This window comes from Jaculus jaculus, chromosome 6, assembly GCF_020740685.1.
Source record: "Jaculus jaculus isolate mJacJac1 chromosome 6, mJacJac1.mat.Y.cur, whole genome shotgun sequence".
Lineage (NCBI taxonomy): Eukaryota > Metazoa > Chordata > Mammalia > Rodentia > Dipodidae > Jaculus > Jaculus jaculus.
The window spans coordinates 32,099,762-32,121,432 of NC_059107.1; the positions used below are offsets into that span (position 1 = coordinate 32,099,762).

Here is a 21,671-nt window from a genome sequence, read left to right on the forward strand (position 1 = left end):
AAACAACAAAAAAAGAAATGCAGCTTCAGTCTATGCCACCCTGAACGTACCATCCTGAACGTGACCACTTTTTTTTTCAGTAGAATCTGCTTAGCTTGAGCTTTAGTCCTGGCCAGTAATTACATCTCAGAAGTGCCAAGGCCCTCTAGGCAACTCACATCATGAGAATGTTCTCTTACCTCCTGCCATCCACCGGCTCTTACTACTAAGTGTTCTAGTTGAAAGCTAAATCATTGTCCCTTTTGTGTGCTTAGGTTAGCCCTGCCCACTTCAGTCCTCAAAAGCTGCCTGTTCTCAAAACAGGGGTTTGCCTTTCAAAGCAGGGTACTTGAGTGCCGTCACTCTTGCCCAGCAAGCTGTTTGCAGCTGCCAGGATTCATTTCTAGTGCACTGACTTCTAAAATAGACTCTTTTATCTCGTCACCATGGGGCCCAGCCTTACTTTCATCATAACTCCTGGCAGCAATTAGTCAAGAGTAAGAGTTCTTAGATCTTTATTTCACTTTTGTCACAGCAAATTTTGGTTCTCTATTTTGGACCAAGAAATAGACTACACTATTTGTAGTACTTACTCTTCTTTTGTTTTACTGTATTATGGAAATACGACAACAGTATTTTGGAAGGCTTTGAAGAGAGGATGGAAAATCTACTCATAATTAAACCCTCTTATCATGCCCAAATCTAGTTATTCATGGTATGAAGAGACAGAAAATGGACTTTGAAGTCACAGCAGCCTAGATTTAAGGCCTGGCGTTGTTATTAACCATTTTGTCTGAGTTTCCTGCTTATAAAATGTCAGTGCTATCTACTTAATAGATTATGACGATAAGATAATCATTGAAGGCCAGGCATAGTGGTGCACACTTTTAATCCCAACACTTAGGAGGCAGAAGTAGAAGGATCACTTTGAGTTCAAGGCCAGCTTGGAGCCACAGACCTAGCTCCAGGTCAGTCTGGGTAGAATGAGACTCTACCTCGAAAAAAAAAAGATTAGAACCAGATGTGTTGGCACACACCTTTAATTCCAGCACTTGGGAGGCTAAGGTAGGAGGATTGCTGTGAGTTTGAGGCCAGTTTAAGACTACATAGTGAATTCCAGATCAGTCTGGGCTAGAATAAAACCTTACCTTAAACAAACAAACAAACAAAAGCCCCTGAATACAGGATTACAGTTACAGTTGGTAGAGTGCTTGCTTGCCAAGCATGCATGGTTCCATCCCCATCACTGTGTAAAACTGAATGTGGTAGCACACGTCAGTCATCCAGTACTTGGAAGGTGGAAGCAGGAGAATCAGAAGTTCATCCTTGATTACATAGTGAGTTTGAGGCCAGATTGCTGTCTATGAAACTCTCTCTCAAAAAAAAAAACTTAGGGAGGGCTGGAGAGATGGCTTAGTGGTTAAGCACTTGCCTGTGAAGCCTAAGGACCGTGGTTTGAGGCTCAATTCTCCTTAACCCACGTTAGCCAGATGCACAAGGGGGCGCATGCATCTGGAGTTCATTTGCAGTGGCTGGAGGCCCTGGCATACCCATTCTCTCTCCCTCTCTATGTGCTTCTTTCTCTCTCTGTCTGTTGCTCTCAAATAAATAAATAAAAATAAAAAAAATTTTAAAAATTTAGGAAGCCAGGCGTGGTGGTGCACGCCTTTAATCCCAGCACTTTGGGAGGCAGAGGTAGGAGGATCGCCGTGAGTTCAAGGCCACTCTGAGACTCCATGGTGAATTCCAGGTCAGCCTGCACCTGAGTGAGACCCTACCTCGAAAAACCAAACAAGAAAAACCAAAAAAAAAAAAAAAAGCTTAGGATAGCCAGCTGTGGTGATGCCTGTCTGTAATCATAGCACTCAGGAGGTAGAGGCAGGAGGATCAACCTAGGAACATATAGGATAGGATATAACAAATGCTTACTAAACAACAGTAGTCATTGTTGTCGTCATCATCATCATCACCACAACTAAGATAGCTAGTGAGTGGAATTCCCTCAGGAAAAGCAGTAGTTGATCACATATCCATCAGCTAGAACATATCATTGGCCTAGCTTATGATTGTTTCATCAGCAACCTATACTAGTACTGACTGATTTAGTGTAAAGTCAAAGTTGGGGGCTGGAGAGATGACTTAGCAGTTAAGGCACTTGCCTGCAAAGCCAAAGGACCTCAGTTCGATTCCCCAGGACCCACGTAAGCAGATGTACAAGATGGCACATGCATCTGGAGTTCGTTTGCAATGGCTAGAAGCCCTGGTGCACCCATTCTGTCTCTCTCTGCCTCTTTCCCTCTTTCAAATAAATAAAAATAAAATAATTTAAAGTCAAAGTTGCTAGCAACCATGGTACCACAGTGCTTAAGCATTAGGTCAAGAAAAATCTTATCTGAATTTTTTTTATATTGTCATTTATTTTATTTATTTGAGAGGCTGGAGGAGCAGATAGAGAGAGACAGTGGGCATGCCAGGACCTCTAGCCACTGCAAATGAACTCCGTATGCATGTGCCACCATGTACATCTGGTTTACATGGGTACTGGGGAATTGAACCTGGGTCCTTAGACTTTGCTCACAAACACTTTAACTGCTGAGCCATCTCTCCAGCCCTGAATTTTTATTTATTTATTTATTTATATTATTTTTTTGTTGTTGTTTTTCAAGGTAAGGCCTCACTCTAGCCCAGGCAGACCTGGAATTCACTACGGAGTCTCAGGGTGTCCTCAAACTCAAGGTGATTCTCCTAACTGTGCCTCCCAAGTGCCGGGATTAAAGGTATATGTCAACACACCTGGCTGAATATCCCCCTTCCCCCGCTCCCCCCGAGGTAGGGTTTCACTCTACTCCAGGCTGACTTGGAATTCATTCTGTATTCTCAGGGTGGGGTCGAACTCATGACAGTCCTCCTACCTCTGCCTCTGGAGTGCTGGGTAAAGGCATATGCTACCTTGCCAGACTGATTTTTTTAAATTTTATTTATTTGAGAGAGAAAGAGAAAGGCAGATACATAAAGAGAAAGGGTGTGCCAGGGCCTTTAGCCGCTGCAAATGGACTCCAGATGCATGCACCACCATGTGCATTTGGCTTATGTGGGTCCTGGTGAATGGGTCCTTTGGCTTTGCAGGCAAGAATCTTAACTACTAAGCCATCTCTCCAGCCCAAGAACTGAACTTTTTTTTTTTTTTCTGAGGTAGAGTTTTGCACTAGCCCAGGCTGACCTGGAATTCACTATGTAATTTCAGGTCTGCCTCGAAATCACAGCAGTCCTCCTACCTCTGCCTCTTAAATGCTGGGATTAAAGGCATGTACCACCATGCCTGGCTAGAACTGAATTTTTTTATTTATTAGACAGGGGGAGAGAGAGAGAGTGTGCCAGGTTCTGTAGCCACTGCAAATGAACTCCAGATGCATGCACCACCATGTCTTACATGGAACCTGAGGAATCAAACCTGGGTCCTTAGGCTTCAAAGGCAGGCACCTTAACCACTAAGCCATTTATTTCTCCAGTCTAAGAACTGAATTTTTTATTGTGGTGGGGGGGTTTGAGATATGGTCTCACTCTAGCTCAGGCTGACCACCTGGAATTCGATATGTAGTCTCAGGATCAGGTAGGATCCTCCTACCTCTGCCTCCCAAGTGCTGGGATTAAAGGTGTGTACCATCACGCCTGGTTTAAGAACTGAATTTTCTAAGGTCATAGATTTGTATGTTTACACAAGTGGGAAAATTCTGTGGAACATGCCTGATAGTACTTCCATACTAAGTATTAAATTATTTTCCATATTAACTTTCCACATGCAAATGTGTGTTTTACGTAGTTGTAATCATAGTGCATCTTGTATCTTGTTTTTACTTTTCATTTACCCTTACAACGTAAGCACATGTCTATTCTATTTCATAACCACAATTTTAGCATTTCAAAATAACTGCTGTTGGATTGGAGAGATGGCTTAGCAGTTAAGGCGCTTGTGTGCAAAGCCAAAGGGACCTGAGGACCTACATAAGCCAGATGCACAAGGTGGCACAAACTTCTGGCGTTCATTTACAGCGGCTAGAGGCCCTGGTGCTCCCACTCTCTCTTTCTATCTGCCTCTTTTTCTCTCTCTCAAATGAATAAATAATTTTTTTAAACTGCTATTAAGATTCTAGAGTGCTTTTTCTCCTATAATCTTTTGTTACATGTAGTGTTTATATTTGTTTGTGTATTTATTGCATATATATCTAGGTTGACTCTACATATATGTGCATGTAAACAGAATGTATTAAGTGGCTTTGTTTTTGTGAAAATGATGCACACTTGTTGTGAATAACTCCAGTTCAAACAATGCAGAAGGTACAAAGGAGCAGGGTGAACGTCAACCAGGGGCTGGGGAGATGCTCAGTTGGTAAACTGCTTGCCATGAAAGCAAACACCTCTGAGTTCATATCCCCAGCCCCCTTGTTAATGCCAGATATGGTGGCAGATGCCCTTAATCGCAGTTCATGGAAGACAGGCAGATCACCAGAGCTTGCTGGATAGCTTGTCTAGCCAAATTGGTGAACACTGTCTTCAGTGAGAGACCTTGTCTCAAAAAATTAAGTGAAAAGCAATAGACACTGACTGCTAGCTTACATATGCCAAAAGAAAAAATACCAACCAAATCCTACTTCTAAGAGGTATACTGCTAATAAGTGAGTGAGTTGGATTTGGTGGCTTCCATCTGTAACCCCAGCACTTGGGAGGCTGAGGCAGGTGGATTTTTGTGAGTTAAGGCCAGGCTGGACTATCTAATAAGAAAAGCAAACAGGGCTGGAGAGATGAGTCAGTAGATAAAGTATTTGCCACATATCTACTGTAGCAAGCAGTTGTAACCCCAGATCAGCAGTTAACGCACTTGCCTGCAGAACCTAATAACCTGGGTTTAATTCCCCAGCACCCATGTAAAGCTAGATGCACAAAGCAGTGCGTCCATCTGGAGTATGTTTACAGTGGCTAGTGACCCTGGCACGCCCATTCATATTCTCTTGCTTGCTCGTTCTCTCTCTACAAACTAAGAATTTTTTTTAAAAGGCCTGGAGGGGTAGTTTAGTGGTTAAGGTGTTTTGCCTGCAAAGCCAAATAAATGACCCAGGTCTGATTCCCCAGGACCCACGTTAGCCAGATGGACAAGGGGGCACACGTATCTGGAGTTTGTTTGCAGTGGCTGGAGGCCCTGGCTTGCCCATTCTGTCTCTCTCCCCCCTCTTTCTTTGTCAAATAAGTAAATAAATAAAAATTTTTTTAAAAAATTAAAAGACTACATTATATTCAATATAGAAAAATTAGAAAAACCAAAGAACATTCCTTATTCTGTATGCCTTGATCTTTTTTCCACGTAGTCACCTATTTTTTGTTTTGTTTGTAAAAGTGGGTATGGGGCTGGAAAGATGGCTCAGCTGTTAAGGTACTTGTCTGCAAAACCTAACAACCTGGGTTTGGTTCCCCAGTGCCCATGTAAAGACATATGCGCAAGGAGGCACATCTATTTGAGTTTGTTTGCAGTGACTGAAGGCCCTCATGCACCCATTCTCTATGTGTCTCTTCTTTCTGTCTCTCTGCTTGCATATAAATGAATATTCTTTTAAAAAGTATATATGGTAGCACATGCCTATAATTCTAGCACTCAGCAGAGAGGCACGTTTGAGGTTGGATATCCAGGTGTACTTAGTGAGACACTGGCTCAAAAAGAGGGGGTGAGCTGTGTGTGGTGGTGCACACCTTTAATCCCAGCACTTGGGAGGCAGAGGTAGGAGGATCACTGTGAGTTTGAGGCCACCCTGAGACTCCATAGTAAATTCCAGGTCAGCCTGAGCTAGAGTGAGAACCTACTTTGGGGAAAAAAAAAAAAAAGGAAGAGGTGAGGTGTTGGGGTTTTAGCTCAGTGGATGAGCACTTGCCTAGCAAACACAAGGCCCTGGGTTCAGTCCTCAGCAATGGGGAGGGGGAAAGGGGGTGAAACATTAAAGTAATAAGTAACACATTGCTTTATAATCATTGTTTTCACTCAGTACCACAAACTGAATATTTTCCATGAAGTATTCTATAACATATACTTCACTTTTTTTGTTTGTTTGCTTTTTGTTTTTATCTATGTAGGGTCTCACTGTAGCCCAGGCTGACCTGGAACTCACTCTGCAGTCCCAGGCTGGCCTCAAACTCACAGCAATCTTTCTACCTCTGCCTCCTGTGTGCTGGGACTAACGGTGTATGCCACCATGCCCGGCCTTACTTTTACATTTTTCATAATTTATTGAAACAGAAGTAATGACCAGAGAAGAATACTGTAGGAAACACTGGCATGTATTACCTGGCTTGCTAAAAATCCTCAAAATGTCTTCTGTTGAAGGGGTTTCGTCATGAAAGAGAATTCCATCTGTATGAGTTCTGCTGAGCCTCACTTCTTCCTCCCACCTGTGGGGGTTCTGTCCCTCTCCCATCTGTGTAACAGTGGTTTACACCATCCCAACCAGCCTCATGGGCTTGTCAGTGAGTTGTGGCTTTCACTTTAAAAGACAGCACTGGGCTGGAGAGATGGCTTAGCGGTTAAGCACTTGCCTGTGAAGCCTAAGGACCCCGGTTCGAGGCTCGGTTCCCCAGGTCCCACGTTAGCCAGATGCACAAGGGGGCGCACGCATTTGGAGTTTGCTTGCAGAGGCTGGAGGCCTCGGCGCGCCCATTCTCTCTCTCCCTCTATCTGTCTTTCTCTCTGTGTCTGTCGCTCTCAAATAAAAAAAAAAAAAGCACTATAGCTGGGCGTGGTGGCACAGGCCTTTAACTCCAACACTTGGGAGGCAGAGGTAGGAGGATCACCGTGAGTTTGCAGCCAGCCTGAGACTACATAGTGAGTTCCAGGTCTGCTTGGGCTATAGCAAGACCCTGTCTCAAAAAAAAAATAAAAACAAGGCAGCAGTATAGACTACAGTGAACATCAGCACCCATGTTGACCCAGAGGCTCACACATATGCCCATCCCAGGCTTTGATTAACAAGTTTTTTTTTTAATAATCCTCTTCAGCTTTTGTTTGCTTTTATATATTTGAGAGATAAAGAGACAGATAGAGAATAGGTGCACTAGGGCCTCCAGCCACTGCAAACAAAGTCCAGATGCGTGCGCCCCCTTGTGCATCTGGCCAATGTGGGTCCTGGGGAATCAAACCTCGAACTGGGGTCCCTAGGCTTCACAGGCAAGTGCCTAACCGCTAAAGCAGAATCAGGAATGTTTTCTGAAGGAATAAACATCAGCAGTAGCCTTCAGGTCTGTTGGCTCTGTTCTGAGACTGGAAGAGAATGAGCTTCAGGGTCACACAGACCCATGTTCTCTCACTAGTTCAGTGATCTTAGACAAGTCACTTTATCTATTTGAGCCTTAGTCTTCTCTGTAATGTGGCAAAAATAAAGCACACTTCATTGGAGTAGTTCTGGGAATCAAAGAGGGGAATGACTGTATATATAAAATGTAACTAATTGTTACTGCATCTTCTTCTTCACTTGATTGAATATATTATGTAATCTAAAAGGCATTCCTCATCTGGTTGCCTGACCCTCTCTATGAGCCCAGAGCTTCAATTTAACATCAGGACATTGTCCTAGCTCTGAAACTGGAGTACTTGGAGGATGGTAATAAAATACTCGTATCTCTTATCCCACTTGCTTTGAAATTCCAAGAAATGCTAAGGCATAGAAAGACTGCAAACTACATGCAGGTCTGTTAAAGTTAGGCAACTCAATGACAGAACTTTAAGGCCTCTTCAGAGTAGGAGAAATTAGGGTTATGTGCCTAGAGTTGTTAAAGCTGTTAAACAGGGGGAGGGGAAGGGATTATTATGGTTCATTGTAAGTATGGAAGCTATCAATTAAAAAAAAAAAAGTTGTTAAGCAACTTAGTTGCTCTTTGGGATCTTCCAATCTTCCCAGTTTTCCCAATTGCAGAAGGTGTTTGCTATGTGACTCACATAGGCAGTGCCACATCTACACGTGTGGTTAGCTAGTGACACTGTCTCTCTCTTCAACATACTCAGAAGCTTACCACCTTCTGGGGTTTGGGGTGTTTTTGTTTTTGTTTTTTTCATTGTTTCTGTTTGAACTCACCATAGCTCTGTCAAAACACCTCACAAATCCTTTCCTTGTGGCCTCCACCTTAGCCTTGCACCAGAATAGAGAGGTGATAGACCCAGACAAGTTCTGCAGCCTCTGCCATGCAACTTTCAACGACCCTGCCATGGCTCAACAGCATTATATGGGCAAGAAACACAGGAAGCAAGAGACCAAGCTCAAACTCATGGCACATTATGGGCGACTGGCGGACCCTGCTGTCACGGACTTACCAGGTGAGAAGGCTCAGCTCATATCTAGAGCTAGATCAGTGCTTGAGCACTGGGGCTCCCTGGATTAGCCAAGTGGACACTTCTCACTGGATCTTCTCCAGGTTTGCACGCTCAGATGCCTGAAGAAGCCAGGCAGGCCAGGCCTGGTGGTGCATTCCTGTAATCCCAGAACTTGTGGAACTGAGACAGGAGGTTTGATTGCATGTCTGAGGCCATGTTTGAGGCCTGGGCTACATAGTAAGACCCTACACCCCCCCCCCAAAAAAAGTAATTTAAATAGTGAGAGCCAGAAATGGCTACATTCAGCTAAAGACTATTCACAGCCTAGACTGGTTTTACCATCTTTTTTTAAAAATTAATTTGTTTATTTATAATTAATAACTTCCATGATGGTAAGCAACCATCTTTGTTTTTTTTAAATACTAAGGTGCTTGGCATGGTGACTCATGCCTATAATCTCAGAACTTGGGAGGTTGAGGCAAAGAGGATCATCTTGAATACAAGGCCAGCCTGGACTACATAGTTAGTACTAAGTCAGTCTGGGTTAGAGTGAAACCCTGATCCTGGCTCAAAACAAAGCAAAAAAACTAAGGAAAGGAGATTTGCATAGGAATTTCTAGGATTTCTTTAAAATATGGGGCTAAATTTTAAAAAATTTAAATGCTGTTTGAGTAAAACCCTGTCTGCAAGTTAGATTTGGGCCAAGAGCCTAAGGTACTTTGGAGTCCTTGAAGTTGAGACCCCCTTGGAATCCAGTTGTAGAACATTTTGGGCTCAGGGAACCTACTTTTTATTTATTTATTTATTTATTTTTAAAGAGAAGGGTGGGGGAGAGAGAAAGAGAGAATTGGTACAGGGTCTCAGCCACTGAAATTGAACTTCAGATACTTGTGCCACCTAGTGGGCATGTGTGACCTTGTGCTTGCCTCACCTTTGTGTGTCTGGTCTATGTGGGATCTGGTGAGTTGAACATGGGTCCTTAGGCTTCACAGGCAAGCACCTTAACTGCTAGGCCATCTCTCTGTCCCAAACCTGCTTTTTAAATCTGTACTTTCCCTATAATCATGGGGATGATGACCAAGCAGGTGCCATAGATTTTCCAGACACACCTATGGGCAAGGAGTGGGATCATGTTTCTCCAGTAGTCACCCAGAAAGGGAGTCATACAACACAGTTGGCTCCTGAGCCACACTGACACAGATGGAATGTACAAATCAGTGACCAGAAAGCAAGGGGAAGAAAGTGATAGCCACGTCCCTTAGGAGAGTTCTAGGGATTACTTATCTAGTGCCATGGAATGAACCTGTTCCAAGCCAGGTCATGTTGCTTATGTTTGCAGGACACATGTAGCTCAGCAGACTTTATTACCAGAGCAAAGCCAATTGCTCCTTCATTTGAGAGTATGGGTAGCACCATTCCTTTGCCAGCTCTGCAGATCTTCACTGATAGACTAGAGGCAAGAGGAACAGGATCTAGACACTAAAAAAAAGGACCGCAAAGCTCAATCCAGAAGAGCCAGCCAGACCCACTAGGCCCTTCAACCCTCATGACAGGCTATGAGGAGCATGAGGCAGACGTGTTCCTCAGTGTGTCAGGGCCCTTCATCTGATCACCACCTGGCTCTTGTTCACTTGAGTGAGAGCAAATCGGCCCCTGGTCCTCTACGAAAACAGGTTCCTAGACCCAGCACTGTGGTGTTGCACATCTATAATCCCAGAATTCCTCTGGAGGCAGGAGGATTATGGGCCCCAGGCCAGCCTGGGATATGCAACTACACTCTGTCTCAAAAAAGGGAAAAAGAAAAGGTTGTTTTGAAGAGTATTCTCCAAAAGCACAATCCCAAGCACACCGACTCTGGCCCTGAGAAGGAACTTTGTCAGGGATCTGTATTACTCTTTTTTTTTTCCCTGAAGCAGGGTATCACTCTAGCCCAGATTGGATTTGAGCTCACAGCAATCCTTCTACCTCAGCCTTCCAAGTGCTAGAATTAAAGGTATGGACCACCACCACACTCCGCTAGTTACTTTTCTTGTTGCTGTGACAAAATATCTGAGAAAAGCAACCTAAAGGAGGAAGGGTTTATTTGTGTTTACAGTCCATTAGGTGGGAAAGGCATGGAGGCAGGAGCATGAATGGGTGTGAAGAAGTTGAGAGAGATCAGTGCATGCTGGCAGTTTGCTTGCTTGCTTCCTTTTATTCATTCTGGGACTCCAGCACATGAGTGAGGCTTCCCACCTCACTTAACCCATTCTAGAAATTCCCTCACACACATCCAGAGATTACAGGTATGTGCTATGATGCTTTTTTTAAATTGCATATGCGTGTGTGTGTATATATATATTGTTTTGTTTTGTTTTTTCATGGTAGTGTTTTACTCTAGCCCAGATTGACCTGGAACTCCCAGGCTGACTTTGAATTCACAGCAGTCCTACCTCTGCCTTCTGAGTGCTGAGATTAAGAATATGCACCACCACATCTCGTTTACTACCTATATTGTTACTGTTACTTTTATTTTTATATTTATTTAATATATTTTGATTAAATATTATATACTTACGTTTTTATCTATACTTATTATTTTGAGATAGGGCTGATTCTCCAGCTGAGTAGTAATTCACTCTGTACTCCCAGGCTGGCTGGTGATCCTGCTACCTCTGCCTCTCAAGTGCTGGGATTAAAGGCCTGTGCCACTATTCCTGGCTGTCATGCCTATCACAAACTAAAAATAGTTGCAACAGAATTTCAATTCTCATGATAATAAGCTAGATGTGAACCTGAGCACAGTGTTGCTTGGTCCCAGCATTTAGCAGGGTAAAGTTGAAGGATTGCTACAAGCTTGAGGTCAGACTGAGTATCCTGCCAGCCAGGGCTACACAGGAAGACCCTGGTCCAAACAACAAAAAGTGAGGCTAGAGAGACGGCTTAGCAATCAAGGCACTTGCCTACAAAGCCAAAGGACCCAGGTTCAATTCTCCATGTCCCAAATAAGATAGATACACAAGGTGGCGCTGTTTGTTTGTAGTGGCTGGGGACCCTGGTGTATCCATTCCCTCTCTCTGACTCAAATAAAAATAAATTTTAAGGGCTGAAGAGATGGCTTAGTGGCTAAGCGCTTGCCTGTGAAGCCTAAGGACCCTAGTTCAAGGCTCGATTCCCCAGGACCCACGTTAGCCAGATGCACAAGGGGGAGCATGTGTCTGAAGTTAGTTTGCAGTGGCTGGAGGCCCCAGTGCACCCATTCTCATTCTCTCTCTCTCTCTCTCTCTTTCTCTCTCTCTCTCACTCTCCCTCTTTCTTTCTCTGTTGCTCTCAAGTAAATAAATAAAAATAAACAAAAATAATTTTTAAAAAATAAAATTTAAAAAGGCGGAGGGGGGAATGTGGTAGTGCACACCTTTAATCCCAACCCTCAGGAGGCAGAGGTAGGAGCATCACTGTGAGTTTGAGGCCACCCTGAGACTACATAGTGAATCTCAGGTCAGCCTGGGCTAGAGTGAGACCCTACCTTGGAAAAGTAAAATCCAGAAAAAAGCAGGCTGGAGAGAGGACTTAGCAGTTAAGGCACTTTCCTGTAAAGCCTAAGGACCCAGGTTCAATTCCCCTGTACCCACATAAGCCAGATGCACATGCATCTGGAGTTAGTTTGCAGTGGCTGGAGGCCCTGGTACTCCCATTGTCTCTTCCCACTCTACCCCCCCCCGCCAAAAAAAATTAAGTATTTTTTTAAGTGCCAGGCACAAATGCCTAAGATGAGTAGTTTTAAAAATTACTAAAACATTTAACAATTCAAACTATTATGCACCTTTTACCTAGTTGAAAAAATATTCCTGGGGCTGGAGGGATGGCTTAGCGGTTAAGGTGTTTGACTGCAAAGCCAAAGGACCCAGGTTCAATTCCCCAGAACCCATGTTAGCCAGATGCACAAGGGGGCACACGTGTCGAGTTCGTTTGCAGTAGCTGGAGGGCCTGGCATGCCCATATTCTCTGATTCTTTTTCTCTCTCCCCCTCTTTCTCTGTAAAATAAATAAATAAATAAAACTTTAAAAAATTAAACATTCCTGTTTTCACATTACAGCAGCTGATTAAGCTTAAGATGTGTCATTTTTATAGATAGGTGGTCCCCATCTCCATTAATTAGAACATTGGAAAAGATGTTTTTTATATTAAAAAGAAGTATTTAGTTTTGCTTGATCATAGGATTAACTCATGCAAATAGTTACCCTGTTGGTTCAGTAGTACAGTATCTCCTTTAAGGAAGGAAATGTGATGAATGAATGCTGTGTAGACTAGAGGGAAGACAATTAAAGGGGAAGTAGGATGAAGAGAGAACCTGCAGATGACAATGAATATAAACTTAATTTTTAAGAGAAAGCATTGCATCACTGGTGGTAGATATCCAGATCTTAACGTGGTAAGCTGGTTAGGACCAGTAACTAGATTAAGACCTCTGCGATAATATTTTGAACCAAATGTTAATGCTTGATTCAGAATTTTGAAGCAGCATCTGGTCTCACATAGCCTTAAGGATTAATTTTAGTGATCCTCAAGAACTTAAACCTAGGGAATTTCAGAAATGTAGGCTGCAAGGGCAGTAGACAGAAGAGGCGGAGTGGTTTTGTTTATGAGGGTGTCTAAAAATTAAAATTGAGCCAGATATCATGGTATATAAGTTGGACAGTATTAGTCCTTCAAGTTTTGGCCATATGTATAATGGAGCTTTTACCAAAGATGTATGAGAAGCATTAGGCTATTCAAAAATCAACTATTCAGAGTAAAACTCAAAACATTTTCCTTAAAGCAGATGAGAAAAGGTGCTATGTTGCAGGCTGCTATTGGCAGAGGGATTTTTAAATTAAAGATGCAACCTAAAGCATAGTTTTCAATTTCACTTTACTTAGAAGTATTTAGAAATTAGGCTGATACACAGCTAAGAACATTTTAGTTGCTTTTTTTAAATTCCCACAGTTCCACCATAAATGTAACTCTTGGCATTTTAAATGATTACATTTTAGGGTACATAAACATGGGCTATACAAATATCAAAGCTGTAGTAACATCCTGAAACAAAATAAGCACAAAGATATAAAGGAAACTTGAAACCCTCATGTTAATTCTTAAATGTAGTGTTTCTAACTTGTGACAGACAGATTGGTAGGCAGCCATTTTTGTGTGTGTCTGTCCTAAAATAACTGGGGGCCATAGTTAAAATTTTATACATCAAGCGATTGTTATTACTGCATGTTGCAGGTTGCATGTTATTTTTAGTTTTATTTATTTGAAATGTCTGAAAAGGTGGGAGGGGAAAACACTTTTTTGAAATTTGGACACCCTGAGCCTTTTGGAAAGAAATTGTAGTTTTCATTTACACTTAAGGATATGAGATTTGTAATTGATGTAGTTAAATTGAACCATAACCATTGGTGATTATGGAGCAGGTAATTATAGCTTACAGATAAGTTATAATCTAAAAATAAAAAAATCCTGAAGATTTTAATTGCATCAATTTCTGTATTTATGTGAAGTTGTAAACTGCAGTAAGTTTTGAATGAGGTTAATCTTGTCTAATATAAGTAAATGAGTCTGCAGACTGTGATCTCTCCAAGCTAAAAAGTACGATATTTGGAATTGTGTTCTTTATAGTTGTAGTGTTGGTAAAGACATTACACATTGCATAATAAATAAAAACTGCCAGGCATGGTGGCACAGGCCTTTAATCCCAGAACTTGGGGGCAGAGATAGGAGGATCACCTTGAGTGTCTCCCTGGGGTAGAGCAAGACCCTACCTCAAAAGGCCAAAAAAAAAAAAAAAAAAAGTATATTCTATGCATACACACACACACACACACACACACACACACACACACAGCTGCTGGGATAAAGGCTTAGCAGGTGAAAGCACTTGCTGTACAAGCCTGATCCCCATCACCCACATAAAAACTGGGTGTGGGCTGGAGAGATATCTTAGTGGTTAGGGTGCTTGTTCATGAAGTCTAAGGACCCATTTTCAACTCTCCAGATCCTACGTAAGCCAGATGCGCAAGGTGATACAAGTACACAAGTTTGCATGTGCCCACAAGAGGGCACACCGTCTGGAGTTGGGTTGCAGTGGCTAAAGGAGGGAAGGAGGGAAGGAGGGATGGAGAAAGGGAGGGAGGGAAGAAGGAAGGAAGGAAACAAGGAAACTGAGCGTGGGGCTGGAGAGGTAGATCAGCAGTGAAAGGCACTTGCATGCAATTTTTTTTTTTTTTCTTTTTGGTTTTTCGAGGTAGGGTCTCACTCTGGTCCAGGCTGCCCTGGAATTAACTCTGTAGTCTCCTGAGGCCTTGAACTCACGGTGATCCTCCTACCTCTGCCTCCCGAGTGCTGGGATTAAAGGCATGCACTACCACGCCCGGCATTGCATGCAAATCTTTATGGACCAGGTTCTATCCCCCCAGTACCCATGTAAAGGCAGATGAGCAAAGTGATGTGTGGAGTTTGTTTGCAGTGGCAGGAGGCTCTGGAGTGCCCCCCACCTTGGAAATATTTTGAGGGGGAAGGAGTTTAAGGTAGGGTCTTGCTCTAGCCCAGGCTGACATGGAATTCTCAGGATGGCCTCAAAACGCACAGTGATCTTCCTACCCTGCCTCCAAGGTGGCAGGCATCAGAGGGCCACCATGCCTGGCTAACTTCACATTTTCTTCGTTGTTTTTCTTTTTCTTTTCTTTTTTTTTTTTTTAATTCAAGAGAGAGAATTGGTCCCAGCAGGACCTCCAGCCACTGCAGTTGAACTCCAGATGCATGTGTCCCCTTGTGTGAATGTGCTGCCTTGCCCATGTGGTCACTTTGTGTATTTGGCTTATGTGGGATCTGGAGAATAGAACATGGATCTGTAGGCTTCGCAAGGAAATGCCTTAACTGCTAAGCCATCTCTCCAGCCCTGACTTTAATTTTTTTGCTTAGAATTTCTTGACTGCTTTGATGTGTTAAAACATCACATGGGGCTGGAGATCCTCCATCCTCTTACCTCAGCTTCCTGAGTGCTAAGATTATACCTACCTTACCTCATTTTTAATAGCTTATTTATTTGAGAGAGAGAAAAAGGCAGAGAGAGAGAGAGAGAGCAAGCATGGGCATGCCAGGGCTTCCAGCCACTGTAAACAAACTCCAGATGCATGTGCCACCTTGTGCATCTGGCTTACATGGATACTGGGGAATTGAACCTGGGTCCTTAGGCTTCAAAGGCAAACACCTTAACCACTGAACCATCTCTCTAACCCATACCTGCCTTACTCTTGACTCTGGTGTCTTTTGGAGGGGGAGGGGGAGTACAGGGGTTGTTGATTGATTTATTGCATGTTACTATTATGTTTTTAAGTTTAGAGAAACTATCAGATTAAGAGGAGAGCATATGAATAGCTCTGCTCATAGAAAACAGGAAGGGGTAAAGCCAAGGGTAAAAGGGTCATGGGGGGTGTTCTGAATGGGGCTGAGCTAGCTAGCCACAATGGTAGGTCCAGGTTTAGTCCTTCTAGATTCTTAATTCTATTTTTTTTTTTTTTTTTTTTTTAAGATTTAAGAGAGAGGGGGAGACAGAGAGAGGAAGAGACAAATATAATGGGCACGCTAGGGACTCTAGCCACTGCAAATGAACTCCAGACACATGTGCTACCATATGCATCTGGCTTATGTGAGTACTGGGGAATCAAACCTACATCCTTGGCCTTTGCAGACAAGCACCTTACCACTACGCCATCTCTCCAGCCTGCTTTTCTTATTTTTCTTTTCCCCCCTCTCCCCCCCAAATTAGGGTCTCACTCTAGCCCAAGCTGACCTGGAATTCACTATGTAGTCTCAGGATAGCCTTGAACTCATGGCGATCCTCCTACCTCTGCCTCCCAAGTGCTGGGATTAAAGACATGCACCACCATGCCCGGCTGAGAAGGGACATTTTAAAGAATACATTTAACTAAGGAAATGAAAGGTCTTTTTGTAGTGAATCCCAGACCAGAAATGAACAGAAGACCACCTGAATAAAAATTAAAAAGGAGAGTCTTTATTAAGCCAGCCAGCAAAAAAAAAAGAAAAGAAAAGAAAAGAAAGCCAGCTGGCATCTGTCTCCTCACAGCAAGGAGGAGAGCAGTCTCATACTTTTACAGTGAGGTTTTTATTTTTTTAATTTTTTTTGTTTGTTTTTATTATTTGAGAGCGACAGACAGAGTGAGAAAGAGGCAGAGAAAGACACAGAGAGAGTGGGCGCACCAGGGCCTCCAGCCACTGCAAATGAACTCCAGATGTGTGCGCCCCCTTGTGCATCTGGCTAACGTGGGTCCTGGGGAATTGAGCCTTGAACCGGGGTCCTTAGGCTTCACAGGCAAGCACTTAACCGCTAAGCCATCTCTCCAGCCCTACAGTGAGTTTTTAAAGGCAGAAATCACATTCCTTTACAATGACCTACCCCTTGCTCCGCAATCATCCCCCTCACCCCAATTATCTTTTGCAAGAGCAAGCAAGCACAATTTACAGAAGCAGAACTTGGGTAGAGGGAGCTCCAGACAAGGCAAGACCAAACACCAGATGAAGCTTGTATGGAGTACCAGGCCATCTTGACCTCAGGTCAAGACTAACCCTAGATGTCTTTAGTGGAATAATGCCCTCAGGCATGTAGTTACAGCTCTGTGTTAATCTTTACTTTCTTATGGCTCCAAGAGAATGTCAAAATGGCTGAGAGGCCTAAGGTGGTTTCCCTTAGGTCTGTTCACCAGAGGTTATTTTATTCCCCACTGGTTTTAGTAACTTGAGTCATCACATCTTAGACTCATCAGTTACCATAGCCTCATACTCAGTCCTGAGAACCATTAATTTTACTGAGGAAATTCTTTGTTGGATAAACTTGACTAGAGCATTTAAAATGTAGGGGCTGGGGCTGGAGAGATTGATTAGTGGTTAAGGCACTTATCCTGTAAAGCCAAAAGGACCCAGGTTCAACTCCTCAGCACCCATGTAAGCCAGATGCACAAGGGGGTACATGCATCTGGAGGTAGTTTGCAGTGGCTGGAGGCCTTGGCGCACCCATTTTCTCTCTCTCAGAGGGAGAGAGAGGGAGGGAGGGAGAGAATAGGTGTGCTAGGGCCTGTAACCAGTGTAAACAAACTCCTGCATGTGCCACCTTGTGCATCTATCCTGTGTGGGTACTGGAGAATCAAATCTGGGTCCTTTGGCTTTGTAGGCAAGCACTTTAACCACCAAGTCATCTCTCCAGCTCCAATAAGTCACTTAAAAAAAAAAAAAAAACTTTTTTTAAGTTTTGTTTATTAGAGAGAGAATGGGTGCACCAAGGCCTCCAGCCACTGCAGATGAATTCCAGACACATGCACCCTCCCCTGTGCCTCTGCCTTATGTGGGTCCTGGGGAATCAAACCAGGGTCCTTTGGCTTTGCAGGCAAACCCATTAACTGCTAAGCCATCCCTCCAGCCCAATGTCACTTTAAAAAATTTTTTTTTAAATATTTTATTTATTTATTTGAGAGAAAGAAAGAGGGGGAGAGAGAGAATGGTCAGAGGCTTCCACTGAGCACAAGACCAAGAAAGAAAGAATGGGCATGCCAGGGCCACCAGCCACTGCAAATGAATTCCAGATGCATGTGCCCCCTTGTGCATCTGGCTTACATGGGTCTTGGAGAATCAAACCAGGATCCTTTGGCTTAGCAGATGAGTTTTAGCCAGGCATGGTGATACATGCCTTTAATCCCAGCACTTGGGAGGCAGAGGTAGGAGGATTGCCATAATTTCGAGGCCACCCTGAGACTACATAGTGAATTCCAGGTCAGCCTGGACTAGAGCAAGACCCTACCTCAAAAAAACTGAAAAGAGGGCTGGAGAGATGGCTTAGCGGTTAAGCGCTTGCCTGTGAAGCCTAAGGACCCTGGTTCGAGGCTCGGTTCCCCAGGTCCCACGTTAGCCAGATGCACAAGGGGGCGCACGCGTCTGGAGTTCGTTTGCAGAGGCTGGAAGCCCCGGCGCGCCCATTCTCTCTCTCTCCCTCTATCTGTCTTTCTCTCTGTGTCTGTCGCTCTCAAATAAATAAATAAATAATTTTAAAAAAATAAAAATAAAATTAAAAAACTGAAAAGAAAAAAAAAATTACTCTAGCCTTTTTTTTTTTTTTTTCCCAAGAGGAAAAACAAAATTAAGAAAAAGTTTAGATTATTTTTAAGGTTTTTCAATGACTGGCCAAAAAAACATTAAGCAAATGAAACGTAAGATCTAAAAGTTTTCACTTTCTTTTATATTCTATTGCTACTGAATAGTTTGGCTTTTTAATAGCCAAACATCATGGACTTTGCATAAACCAAATTATAATATTCTGATATCTGAAAAAGTCTCATATTAACAAAAAGTAGAGTTTAAGCTGGGCGTGGTGGTGCACGCCTTTAATCCCAGCACTCAGGAGGCAGAGGTAGGAGGATCGCCATAAGTTCGAGGCCACCCTGAGACTCCATAGTGAAGTCCAGGTCAGCCTGGGCTAGAGTGAAACCCTACCTCGAAAAACCAAAAAAAAAAAAAAAAAAAAGAGTAGAGCTTATATATTTAAGGCACATGAGGCTACAGAGAGTAAACTACAAACAAAAAATCTGCTAACAAAATTCAAAATAAACAAGAAATCTATATTATATAGTGTTGCAGTCAAGTTCACATTGCTGGCAGAAGTCACCCGACCAACAGCAGCTTATGAGAGAAAAATAAAGGTTTATTTTGGCTTACAGACTCAAGGGGAAGCTCCACAATGGCAGGGAAAATGATGGCATGAGCAGAGGGTGGACATCACCTCCTGACCAACACAAGATGGACCATAGCAACAGGAGAGTGTGCCAAACAATGGCAAGGGGAAACTGGCTATAACACCCATATGCCCGCTCCCAACAATACACTGCCTCCTTTAATTTCCAATTGCCATCAGCTGGGGAGGCTAGCATTCAGAATACCTAAGTTTTGGGGGGACACCTGAATCAAACCACCACAAGTAGTAAGTAACATTTTTGGCTTAAATATAAAGACATGAAAAACTTTACAATTTTTGAAGCTCATCAGAATTGGGATACCTGTATACAATATTATCTTATGTATATATTTTCTTTATGAGGAGATTTGGCACTTTTGATTTTTCCGAGGTAGTATTGCTCTTAGCTCAGGCTGCCTTGGAATTCACTATGTAGTCTCAGGGTGGCCTTGAATTCACAGCAATTCTCCCACCTCTGCCTCCTGAGTGCTGGGATTAAAGGTGTGCGCCACCACACCTGGCTGAGATTTAGTGCTTTTAAAAGCTAAATAAGACTTAAGTCAGTTTCTGAAATTAATTTAGCTATATCTAACATACTCAAAGAATAGAGGAACAGGATTAAACTGCCATGATCTAATAAAAAAGGAGGTAAGTCTCATGGAAAAGAGAGGGAAAGGGCATGCCAGGGCCACTTGCCACTGCAAACAATCTCCAAATGCATGCAGCACTATGTGTATCTGGCTCTGTAAACAGGCACCTTTTAACTGCTGAACCGGAAAGAAATATTTACAATCTCTCCCAAATCAGTTTTATACAACTATAGTAAATTCCAAACACACACAATTTCATGACACAGCCTATAACTACTCAAACCTTAATTGAGGAATTACATCTTAAATCACAACATAACTTTGTTTAGAACTTTCTTTTACTGTTCACCATGAAGTAAATAGTGTCCAAGTTTGTGACAGATAAATACTATTCAGTGTCTTCAAATGTGGTTTATTTACCTTATAAAATAGAAAAAAAAAATGCTTTCTCTGTGAGATTCTTTTTTTTGAGATAGAGTTTTAGATATAATAACCTACTAGATAATTAAATACTAGTGAGCCAATTTTAACCTTAAGTCTTAGTTAAAAGGTTGACAAATAGAGGAACATAGCTAGCTTGGTTGGGTACTCTAAAGTTAGTCTTTCACAACCATTATCATGCCCAGATTAACATCAGTGAGTTAAAGTTTTAAGTTTACAGCCTGAATACCATAGCTACCTGCTACCAGCCAGGGCCATACTTTGTTAGTCTGATGTAAGCCCTAGGCTAATAGTCATTTTATATCTCAAAAAGTCTGTAATCTGGTCAAGTACCTTAAGACTTGGATAATCAACTTTGTCTCGAACTTTCTGTTTAAGCTTACTCATTCCTTCATCCACAGACTTTTACCTTACAATCTGTATAACCACTCTGTAACAATATTTTTCATCAAACATTTAACACCCAACATTTAAACTTTAACTTCCTTAGTCAGTTCATCTGATAACTACCAACAAAAACTTTTATTTTCTTTATCATAAGACCTCTTTTTTTTTTTTTTTTTGGTTTTCCAAGGTAGGGTCTTACTCTAACTTAGGCTGACCTGGAATTCACTATGTAGTCTTAGGCTGGCCTTGAACTCTTGGGTAATCCTCCTACGTCTGCCTCCCCAGTGCTGGGATTAAAGGTGTGCACCACCACGCCCAACTACCATAAGACTTTCAATATGACCATTTAAGTTTTTGTTTCCTCAAAAGGCACTTTGAAATAACCTTTTTATAAAAGAGTAGGCCAGACTTGACTTATACTATTTACCCAAAATATACATATAGATTTTTTTGTTGGTTTTTTTTTCAAGGTAGGGTCTTGCTCTAGCCCAGGCTGACTTGGAGTGCACTATGTAGTCTCAGGCTGGCCTCAAACTCATGGTGATCCTTCTACCTCTGCCTCCCGAGTGCTGGGATTAAAGGTGTGTGCCACTACACCCTGCTACATATATATTTTATCATTTGTTAATTTTGAAACCTTTTTCTTATAACTATCCTGAAACACTTTTTTAAAAAAAATATGAAAGCATATTCGAACATTATTAGAAATTTTCTGACAAACTCAGTATTGAGTACTAAATTTAAACACAAATCTTGAGGCTGTTGTCTGATAGTAGGTCCATAGAAGCATATGAAAATAGTTACAATTTTCTTGCAAGAAGTCCCCATCTATTCATAGCTACTTGGGACTCACCCATCATCATGCTGGGGCCAGGATCCTGAGATTCTGTGTGTCTGCAGCCCCCTGGCTCTGCAAGGCAGAAAAGCTAAGAAAGAACCATCAGGGATTCTCCTGGGAAAGTATAAACCCCAGAGAGATCTGTGTCTTGTCTCTCTGACCAACAGTGAGACGGGTGTTAGGCCCCCTCTTTTATTCCCACAGATACCTGGTCATCTATAGATCAGGCCCTTCAGGGGAAAGCACTAAGTAATACATTACAGGTGCATCTGCCTGGACTGGCCCAGAACGTCATTATTCCTGATCTACTTCCTGCCTCTGGGGAACACAGT

The 21,671-nt window shown here is 42.5% G+C and overlaps 1 protein-coding gene across 4 annotated transcripts in view; it reads left to right on the plus strand.

Annotated features, from left to right (window-relative positions):
• Znf346 (zinc finger protein 346) overlaps nt 1-21,671 on the plus strand; it is a 54,590-nt gene that overhangs the window by 17,798 nt on the left and 15,121 nt on the right. For 3 of the 4 annotated variants that reach the window (XM_045153441.1, XM_045153443.1, XM_045153442.1), the window contains one exon: nt 8,141-8,326. The exons of the other annotated variant lie outside the window; for it this stretch is intronic. In XM_045153441.1, coding sequence (XP_045009376.1) covers nt 8,141-8,326 — 186 coding nt within the window. The remainder of the gene's footprint in view (nt 1-8,140; nt 8,327-21,671) is intronic. 4 annotated transcript variants of the gene reach the window in all.